This window comes from Cucurbita moschata, unplaced genomic scaffold (assembly GCF_002738365.1).
Source record: "Cucurbita moschata cultivar Rifu unplaced genomic scaffold, Cmos_1.0 Cmo_Scf00095, whole genome shotgun sequence".
NCBI lineage: Eukaryota > Viridiplantae > Streptophyta > Magnoliopsida > Cucurbitales > Cucurbitaceae > Cucurbita > Cucurbita moschata.
In genome coordinates, this window is record NW_019268611.1 from 180417 (window position 1) to 190975 (window position 10559).

Here is a 10559-nt window from a genome sequence, read left to right on the forward strand (position 1 = left end):
ATAAAATGAAATGAATGCGTTAAAGTGGGCCATGTGGGGGCGGCAACCTAATAAATGCAAAATTTCCCCCCAACTTGGTGACGTGGTTGTTTCGGCGAGTGGCCAACATCCCTATTTAATTAACACCATCTCTCTCTTTCTCTCTCTCTCTCTCTCTCTCTCTCATCGCTGTCTTTCATAATATCTTCCTCTTTTTTACCCTAAATTTTATTATTTAATATTTTCCATAAAAAATCATTTTCCAATAACCAGATTTGATTTAACATTATTAAATATTTATTTCTAGTGTCAAAAACAAAACAAAAAACAAAATAATATTTTTAATCCTTTTGTTTTTTGCTTTAAACCTTTGTGTATTATTTTATTTTACTCAATATTTTCTAATAATATTCCTTTTTGTTTCCCTACAACTCATATTATGTTATTCTATCATTAATTTTATTTATATTTAAAAATAATAATGATAAATTTCATGAAGTATATAGAGAGAGATGAGTCCTTATTAATTATTACTCACGATCAACGAATCACTGCCATGAGATACGATTGGATACTAAACTCGGCCGTAGAGGATCATAACCCGGGCGCGACGATCTTATCTTCCAGAAAGTATCTATAATATGTGACTGTGGAGATGCCTCGTCGTCGACCGGAATAAACAAAAAGGAAAATCACCTCCGTTCTTCCATCTCCGTTTCATTTTCTAGAATCTTCGCAGCGTCGGCGTCGGCGAGGCGTACGGAAACCATGGGAGTCGTGGAGGAGGCACAAAATGTGAAGATCATCGGCGGCGGGCAGCAGACGGTGGTTCTCGGTCACGGATTCGGCACTGATCAATCGGTCTGGAAACATCTGATTCCGCATCTTGTTGATGATTATAAGGTGGTTTTGTACGATAACATTGGCGCCGGAACTACCAATCCGGATTATTTCGATTTCGAACGCTATAGAACGCTCGAAGGATTCGCCTACGACTTGCTAGGGATTTTGGAGGAGCTTCGGATTGATTCCTGTGTGTTTGTCGGCCACTCTGTTTCCGCCATGATCGGCGCCGTCGCATCCATCACTCGCCCTGACCTCTTCCAGAAGATTATAATGATCTCCCCGTCGCCGAGGTACTTTCATTTCTCCTCTTTCTCTTCGCCGGTGGTATGAAACTGAACACGCCGTTATGTTTCTTTAGATTTAGACTTTTTTTTTTTAATTTTTAAAAGATATAATAATAATAATAATATTTTTATTTTTATTGGTCAAGCTAATACGGAACGTGTGAATAATCAGTCGGATATATTTTTAATCTTTTTTTTTTTAAATATTTTATTTATTCATTTTTTTAATCTTCCTTTTCGAATGAAATGGTTTTATGTATTCGGTCATATTTAATTATTTATAAATAATTTAAGGGGTTTTCTTAGTAAGAAAATAACACATTTTTTAGTTTTTTTATTTTTTTTTTTTTTTTTTGTGTGTGTAATATAATTTAACGTAATATTTATGGTTAAAATGTTATTTAACCATTTTTTTTTGTGTAATATATATTTTTTTAATCATAATTTTTTTTTTTGTGTAAAATATTATTTAAGCATAAATATTTTTTTTTGTGTGTAATATTTATGGTTAAAATATTTAACCATAAATATATATTTTTTTGTTTAAAATATTATTTAACCATAAATATATATATATATATTATTGTTTAAAATATTATTTAACCATAAATATATATATATATATATATATATATTATTGTTTAAAATATTATTTAACCATAAATATTTTTGTGTATAATGTAATTTTTTTTAACCATAAATAGTTTTTCTGTGTAACATATATATATATATAGTTTCTTGATAGATTTCAAAATTAGTTGATTTTTTAAAAATATAGTTATTATTACTTCCCTTCGTAGAAGTAATTAATTTTGTTAAAAAAAATAATTTTGAATGACTTAATTTGAGATTAATTGAAAATATAGAGATTAAATTTAAAAAATGAAATTGAAGGACTAAAATTCAGTTTTTGTTTAAAAATAGATTGAATTACCTTTTTTGTTTGAAATTTATAGAAGATTAAAAAAAAAAAAATTGTTTTTTTTTTTGGTGGATCAGGTACTTGAACGACGAAGACTACTTCGGAGGCTTCGAGCAAGAAGAACTGAACCAACTATTCCAAGCAATGCAGTCGAACTACAAGGCCTGGTGCTCTGGGTTCGCCCCTCTGGCCGTGGGTGGCGACATGGACTCCGTGGCTGTTCAAGAGTTTAGCCGAACCCTGTTCAACATGCGCCCGGACATAGCCTTGAGTGTCGCCCAGACCATCTTCCAAAGCGACATGAGAAACATTCTCCGCCTTGTCACCATCCCCTGCCATATCATCCAAAGCATGAAGGACATGGCCGTCCCCGTGGTGGTTTCCGAGTACCTCCACCGCAACCTCGGCGGCGACTCCATTGTCGAGGTCATGGAGTCCGACGGCCACTTGCCTCAGCTCAGCTCCCCTGATATTGTCATTCCCGTGCTTCTTAAGCATATCAAGTATGACATTGCAGCCTAGTTTTTGTTGGAAGTATATACATATTTATTATGATTTGTTAGGGAAACTCTTCTCCATCTCACGCTTCCTTCTTCTGCCAATAATGTAATTCTCTCCTTGTTTTTCTTCCTTGTTTGGCTTAAAGATTACTGTCTCAAAACGATTTGTAATTTGTAATTTTCGGTCCCAATTTTAGACTAAATAACTCTTTCGGATTCATGGACCCTAAAGCTCCATAGCTTGCTCAACTATCATAAACATTCATTAAAAAAAACAATAGTAGTGTGAAAGGAGGATAAAATACCTAAGTAATTAGCATGTTTGTACGTTCCTAAACAAAGCTTAATGTTCATCGTGTCTCTATCTGTTCTTCCAGTTTTGGGAGGGCTTTTGCCTCAATGTTTTAATTTGCCCCAATAGGTTAGATATGTTAGTACATGCTATATCTTTCTACATTCTCGATCATTAGTAATATTCTTTTGAAGTCTTAGGACATTTTCGTACTACACGGATGCACAGTGTAAAGGTTATTATAGACCTTCAATAATACGTTCTCTTTTAATCACTTTATTGATAGGAACAAGAACATATAATTGACCTCATCAAAGTGGGCAACTATCCTCTAATATTGAGAACTCCTCACTTTAATATGTTTCTTCTTGTTGCATAACTCGATCAAGGTATAGATCTTTTTTTTTTTTTTAGTATGAATTACATGTTGTCTTAAGACTGGTTGGACACTCAACTACACTAGTCCTCTTGTTGCATCTCTAATTAATATCTCTATTCCGGCTTGCTCAAGATTAGTTTGCAACTTTATGAGTCGCAACTAATATTGACATGTGACTCGTTTTCCTACTCAGAGTATCAACTACGAAATTTTCTTCACCTAGATAGTATAGAATCTCTACGGTCATAATATTTTATCAATTTCAGCTTCGTTTTTTTTTTTTATTATTATTTTTTTTAATGCTTCAAACTCTTTTGGTCAGTAAATATTTGTATCCACTCATTATACAAATAGCATCACTCATAATCATGATCATGTGTCGTATAGGTTCACTCATAAACTTTCAATTGAAAGGAGCATAGGCTGCATCACTCCATAATTTTCCTTTTAGGTACGGTAAGTATTATTAAAGATGCAAACCTCTTCTTTGAGTTCGTGAAAACTCTTCTCATACTCATCATTTCCTACAAATAGCTTCTCCTTAGGTATTGACTATGTTAATGGTGCTGATATCTTGGAGAAGTCTTAAATGAATCTATGGTAATAGTTTGTCATCCTTAAGTAACTTAGTGCGTCTATTATAGTAGTTGGATGCAACTAGTGTCATGGCCTGATTAACAAGGTTTCAAATCACGTAACGTGACTAAAAAGACAAGAAACAAGGAAATAAAGTAAAAATAAAAATTAAATAAAACACCAACATACTCTAAAAATTAAATCAAATTAAAGAAAACAAACACAATCACAATTAAAAAAAAAAAAAAATTCAATTACAGGTCGATGCTATTCAAGCTTATTACAAACGGGAAAGAATTTGAGATAAAAAAAAATTAAATATAAAAGACCCCAAAAATTCACAGACTGGACCAAAACCCTGAGATGACCCCCTCCATGACCGTGCAACTCTTGAACGCTCCACGACCTCACTCGATAGCTTGCAAACACTAGAAAAAAAATGAAGGGATGTGGTGAGTATAAAAATACTCAGTTATTACATCCTTCTTCAAGTAAGTTACCACGGTCTTTTCTCAAGTCACTAAGAAGTTCGAGTCGAGTTCAACTACCTCAGCTTCTGAGACTGCCTCGCAATTTCAAGTGGTACTCTTGCATGTCATACACTCAGTTAGGGTATGAGGTCGTTACCATATTCACCAAGGCCAACCATCATGAGTCATTTATATGTGTAATCCCAAGTCCCGTATTAGGACTGGTTCACAATGTCGCATTCTAACCTATGACTGGTTCCTACACTCAATAGAAACATTCACCTGGACAACTACCAGTGTAGTCTCAAGTCTCTTTTCAAGACTAGGTTACAGAGCAGTGACATCAGCATTTCCAGGAACTGGTTTATAGAATCACAACGTCAACTTTGACCAATTCCTACATTTATAGAACACTCACCCTTTGGCCGGAAGAGGATGGAAATTACTCTAGAGGGACAAAAGGGTCATTTTCACGCGTTGGGTTTAGAATTAGTTTGGTTATGACTAATTGGGAAGAAAAAGAAAAAGAAAAGAAAAAGAGAAACCCTAGAGAGAGAAGGATGGAAGTAACAGCTAAGAGACCTCCCAATTCACCCAACCTAGAGTCAGTTTTGGGCTAAAGTTCCTTCACCAAACCTTTTTAGAATCTTGTGGAGATCAAGTCTTGGATATTTAAATCATCTAAAACCTTAAAAAATTGAGAAAGAATGAGAGGTATGTTTTGAATTTTCGTTCATGGTTTTTCTCTAGACTTAGGAGATTTAATAGAAATTAGGTTCTAAAATTTTAATATGATGTTCACACCTTCCATGAAGAACGCGAGAATTAAATCATATAAAAAAGAAGAGTTTTAGCGGTAAGTTTTCTAGTTTTGGATTGAATTTGAATATGTTTATATCTCTCCATAATTCAGGAAAGAGAGGAAAATAATTTTGATAGAAAGTTGGATTAAAACACTGAAGCTTTGGTGAAGGAACAAGTTGATTAGAGTTGCATATAAAAAGATACAAAAATAGAAAAAATAGAAACTTGTTAATGAAAAATGAATCGCAGGCAATAATGAGAGAGGAAGGATATGTGTTGGCCAAAGGTGTGGACATGTGTCAAGTGGTTAGGCGAGGAACGTGGTTGGAAATTTCTGAGGACACGTGTCCAGCAGGAGGCGGTGGAACACGTCGGTGCCGAACATAGACACACATCGCTACGTTAGAGGGTGACCCGAATCGAAACCAAAGTGATCGCTTTGCTTCTACTCTAAACCAACTTGACTCGAGATGGTGAAGCTTGTATGTGTGTGCCAGCGTTTGCTCCTCCCTAAGGTGAGTTTGTATGTGCATGTGGACTACGCACGTGAAGGCGCACGGGGCGCTATAGGGTGAGTTTTTCATCCATTTGACCTTTGTTCGGACCTTTTTTTTTTTGTCTCAATTTTAATACTAATCTTATTTTAACTTGAACTAGGACCTATTAGATAATTGTCAAAAAAAAAAAAAATTGAAGCTCCTTACACACGAGAAAGCAAGCTCGAGAGGGCACACTTCATTCAAGTATGTAGCATCTCAGACTTTAGGGATAGCTAAGACGTACTAACATGCAAACATATCTTACCACAAGTCATTAGAATATGTGTGTTTATGACTCTAGAAAGGTTATTTAGATGAGAATGCTATACATGTTAAGAAAAATTACCAAAATGCCCCTACGATGAGATGTTAAGATGCATGCCAATTTTTATGATTTCCGCTGCACTAGAATGAATAATTGGATGTTGCGATATGTGTTCTTGGTGATTGATGGATATTATCTCGTTTTTTAATTTGTTTAAATGTTTAGATTTTGATTTCTTTGCTTTAGGTAATTTATAGGAGCTAATAGATTATGTTTTCCGTGCTCGGTGATCAATAGAAATATCACTTTAACAAAGTATGCATGAGTGAGCCATGTTAAGATTAGGGTGTTAGAGCTAGAACAATTTTTACATTGATTGAGATCAATACATTTCTAATAGACCTAACGCAGGAGGATCGTAAGTGACAATTAAAGAATTAGAATTAAGTGCACCTAGAGGTTGGAATAGCCCTAAGGAGCTAACCCCGAGCATCCTAGAAATGCGAGATGAGATTTAAATTGCCTAGACACTCTAAGAGAACCTAAGACTTCCACGACAAGGATGACTAAAAAAGCCTAATAGATTTAATAGTGATAAAGATTAGTGTCACTAGAAAAACTGAGACCATTTGAGTTACTATTGAGGGTGGCAACAGATCAAATTTGACACCACGATGTCGTAAACTAGTCTTGAGGAGGGGGTTGGGACCACATGGGTAGTTAGCTCTTCTATTGAGTGTAGAACGGTTCAAGGTTGATGTCGTAATTTCTTAATCTTGTATTAGAGACACACTTGGGACTACACAAATAGATGTCCGAAGGGTGGGTGAATTTATTGAGAGTAGAAATGGATTAAGGCAACGCTAGAATTTCGTAAATTGACCCTGAGGAGGGACTTGGAACTACATGAGTAATTAGCTCTGTTATTGAGTGTAGAAATGGGTCAAAGCTAACATCGTGACTTTGTTGCCTATCTTAGAGAGAAACTTGGGACTCCAAAGGTAGTTGTGAGGGTGAGTACTTCTATTGAATATAAGGTAGGGTTAAAGGTTGAGGTTGTGATATTGTGAACTAGTATTGAAAGGAGACTTAGGACTATACAGGTAGATGACTCATAATGGTTGCCCCTAGTCTCTTATCCTACTTTGACAAGATCAGAGGAGCTAAGAAGTAATTAGAGATCCCCTCATTATACCTCTAAATAATCCTAATCCTAAGTACCATTAAGCACACTTGTGTTCGGCAAAGTTTGTATATACAATATTGGTCATCGTCACTAGTGATGAGTTCAAAAGATTATCTAATAATCATTCTTTGGGTATCACAATATACAAACATATGACATAAGAATCAGAATATAACACAAGCACACCCCTATGTCATGTGATTTATTTATTTCCATGGTAATTCATATATAACGTAATTCATGTTCAACACGTCATAAAATTAGTACATCAATCCTACCAGCAATACTTAAACAAAAAGCACTAAATTGCATTGTATAGCTCGTAAACCTTACAAGTACTTACACAAAAAGCACTAAATTGCATTGTATAGCTCGTAAACCTTATAAGTACTTAACTAGGTAGGATATGCTTAATAGGACTCACTGAGTCATTTAAGCTCAATTTTGAACATAATTAAGACATAAACGATAATAATTCATAACATACTTGACATAAAAGCAATAATCGAGTTAATTTATCTATCATATATGACCATTTTGATAACGCATACGTAACAAAGTTAAGTTTCCTAATGTTGTGCCTACGAATATGAATGATATTTGGCCAAGTAAGTCATTAAATAGCAAGACACATGATTGTCATCCTACTACTATAGTTGTACAGCTTATTTTTTTGGAGAAGCATGTGTTAATAGCAGTGAAGTAGAGAAAATAGATGTTGTAGACCTTGAAACTATACATTATATCACAAAGTTACATAGTCAAACTGGATTTGTGCATTGAAAAACAATAGGTATGAGACACAAACAAATGTAATAGAAGCATGTGACACTCAAGTAAAAAAAAAAGTACATGAATGAACTAGGACTACATCCGAGTGAGAGTTATTCTAAAGATAGGATGGTCAAGAAAGGTTTAAAAGAATTGAAAGCTACTACTTATACTAATAAGGTGCACCTTCTGATAAAAATCACGGTGTTTCAAATGTTCCAACTGGACCTATTACACAGTGCAAGTCTAAGAAGATTCAATAAGCATTCATTTTTTCATCTACAAAATTGGATAGACTCGGTTCAACCATCATTTCATGTGTTACGAGCTGATTCGATTGAGAAAGAACCATTTGGAGCTTCAAAAGTGAATATTTGCATGGTTTTAAGTAGCGGATGAAGTTGCAAACATCTTTTCATGAGTTCTTAGAAAACTTATTTATTGTTTTTAATTTCTTAATTATTGTAATAGGTAAAAAGGTGGAAGTTAAGTCGGTTGTGGAGATTTAAGGGGATCAGGATTAAATCTCGACCACTAATTTCTTTTGCGGGAAGACTGTAAATACCCACAAATTATTATGTAAAAATGAGATTTGTGATGAATGAAATTGATCTCTCAAGTTGAGATGTTCCCCTTAGAAATCTGAGCATCATCTTTATCATTTATAAGTTTCATGCAATTCTTGTGGTAGATTGCATCTAAGTCATTCAATCAAGCATTGATCCAGTTCGAGGGTGGAATGACTCAATTTAAAATAAGGTTCAAATCTTGCTTTTAGATCTTCGATCTTGAGAGGTAATCTAATTGTAGTCTTATCTCTTGGTTAATCCAAATTTTGTACAAGGATGTGTTAATTTTTTTTTTATTCAAGAGTTCTTGCTTCAACAAAAGCTTGGATCGTTAGGCTAAGTATTAGGGTTGCCTTATCATTTTCCTCTTCAGTGGCTTAATCATAGGAACTTCAAAGTTAGCGTGGCTTCACATGAAACAATTCTATGTTGAATGAAATTCAATTCTCTAGAATTTTCCTAGAATACATGTGAGTGTGGACAAAACATGTTGAAATAACCCATATTAATATGTGGGAATAGTCTTTATTATGAGAAACGAAAATACATGACTATGTTGTAGGGGATGCAGGAGAATGTTAGGTCACATAAGTGCTAGAATTTGGATTTTAAATCATGACACGGGACATTACAAAACATAACTAAAGTACACAAATATAAATGAGAGAAAAATAAGCTAATGGTACTTTATATAGAGAACAAAATGAGATAAGAAAAACAAGAATATGCCTTTAACAAGTTGCAAGGATAAACGTTGGCCTCAAATCTATTGATGGTCAAGAAATGCATGTACCTTTGAATTGGATGTACCGACATTCTTTGCAAAAGAGATGAAAGTCAAGACCAGACCAAGCGATTGACATCTCATGACCATAAAGTTGCTTTACAAGGGAGATCATCGAAGAGAAGTCCATTAAAACTGTTACCGTTTTCATCTCACCACTTTAAAACTACTTTACAAACTATCAATTTGGATTCGAGACAAATCATTCAAAAGTGGAAAAGAATGATATGAATGGTCACAAACTCAATCAATTCATATCTTGATTTTCATGAAAAAAAAAAAAAAAAAAATCAAATACAATTGATTCTTGTGAAGTGTTCGAGTGGAGAGTTTTTATTAAAACAATACATGTCTAACTGAATTCTTAAAGTTGAATTCAAATAGGTTTGTGAGTACTAGTGGTTTAGAATCACGGGTTCATAATTCCAGTTCACTAGAGTTCTCATATTATTTTGTGTTAGAATATTTTTTATATCATATCAATAGGGCACTGATCATCTTTCAATCATCTTATCTTGATGTTTGTGTGATGTAGAACTTTTGGCTCATGACGTAATCTTTCTAGACCTTCGGAGAGGCTGATTGGTCTCGGGAACTAGTTGACCCTTAGTCAGTTCATCATTTGAAAATGAATAGTATTTACATAAAAGCTTACTTAAAAAGAATCCCGCTACATTTTTATGCTACACATATAGTTATCTCAACTCTAAAAGAATAATCACTAAATTTAAAGTGCTTAGGAAGATGATGGGAGGACATGACTTCTACCGTTTTTGGTCTCCTAAAAACGCACAATCCAAAAGTCAAAGAAGAATCCTTCCAACCCTTTTTTCAATTTTTCGGTTCGGTGTTCTGTCGCTCTTACCTCCATTTTCTTTCTTGCTCTCGTTCCCTTTGCCCGTTTTTTTTTTTTGCTCCCTCACTTTTTCGTTTCCTCTTTCTTTTCTATCGGTTAACGTAGTTGAGATAAAAGGATGAAATTTATTGTATCGTCTAATTTTACTCTGTCCCATGAAAGTGATAATATAGAGCATTTTTCACGTGTAATTTATATCATGTAACTGTCCAACCCCACCACTAGGAGATATTGTCATCTTTGAGCTTTCTCTTAAAGTTTTTAAAACGCGTCTACTAGGGAAGTGATTTTCATACCGGTTAAAAAGAATGTTTCGTTCTCCCCAATCGATGTGGGATCTCACATAAACAAACTCAAAAATCAAATATAAAGTTTGATTCCAACCCCGAGTTACTAAAGTCTATAAAACCTACGAGCTAAACCGTTCTAACTCGTACCTTCCTATTAGCTTAATAATTGTTTAAAACTAATTAAATTACTTTTTAGAAAGAAAAAAATTGTAATAATAATAAAAGAAATAAAAAAGAGAGAGATCTC

The 10559-nt window shown here is 34.2% G+C and overlaps 1 protein-coding gene across 2 annotated transcripts; it reads left to right on the forward strand.

Moving 5' to 3' along the window:
• Positions 1-561: 561 nt before the first annotated feature.
• On the forward strand, positions 562-2716 carry LOC111439464 (probable esterase KAI2). 2 transcript variants are annotated; one of them, XM_023077134.1, is made up of 3 exons: positions 562-1115; positions 2109-2594; positions 2631-2716. In XM_023077134.1, exons 1-2 carry the CDS (start codon positions 748-750, stop codon positions 2551-2553), a joined length of 813 nt encoding a protein of 270 aa, XP_022932902.1. In that variant the 5' UTR covers positions 562-747; the 3' UTR covers positions 2554-2594; positions 2631-2716. The 2 variants fall into 2 exon arrangements, with proteins under 2 accessions (XP_022932902.1, XP_022932901.1); XM_023077133.1 differs by having other exon boundaries at positions 563-1115; positions 2109-2664.
• Positions 2717-10559: the final 7843 nt, after the last annotated feature.

Bases quoted from the DNA above. Each gene is read 5' to 3' on its own strand.
- LOC111439464 (XM_023077134.1), top strand. From the start codon at position 748: ATGGGAGTCGTGGAGGAGGCACAAAATGTGAAGATCATCGGCGGCGGG. The intron at 1,116-2,108 runs GTACTTTCATTT...TTGGTGGATCAG, and splicing joins ATGATCTCCCCGTCGCCGAG to GTACTTGAACGACGAAGACT.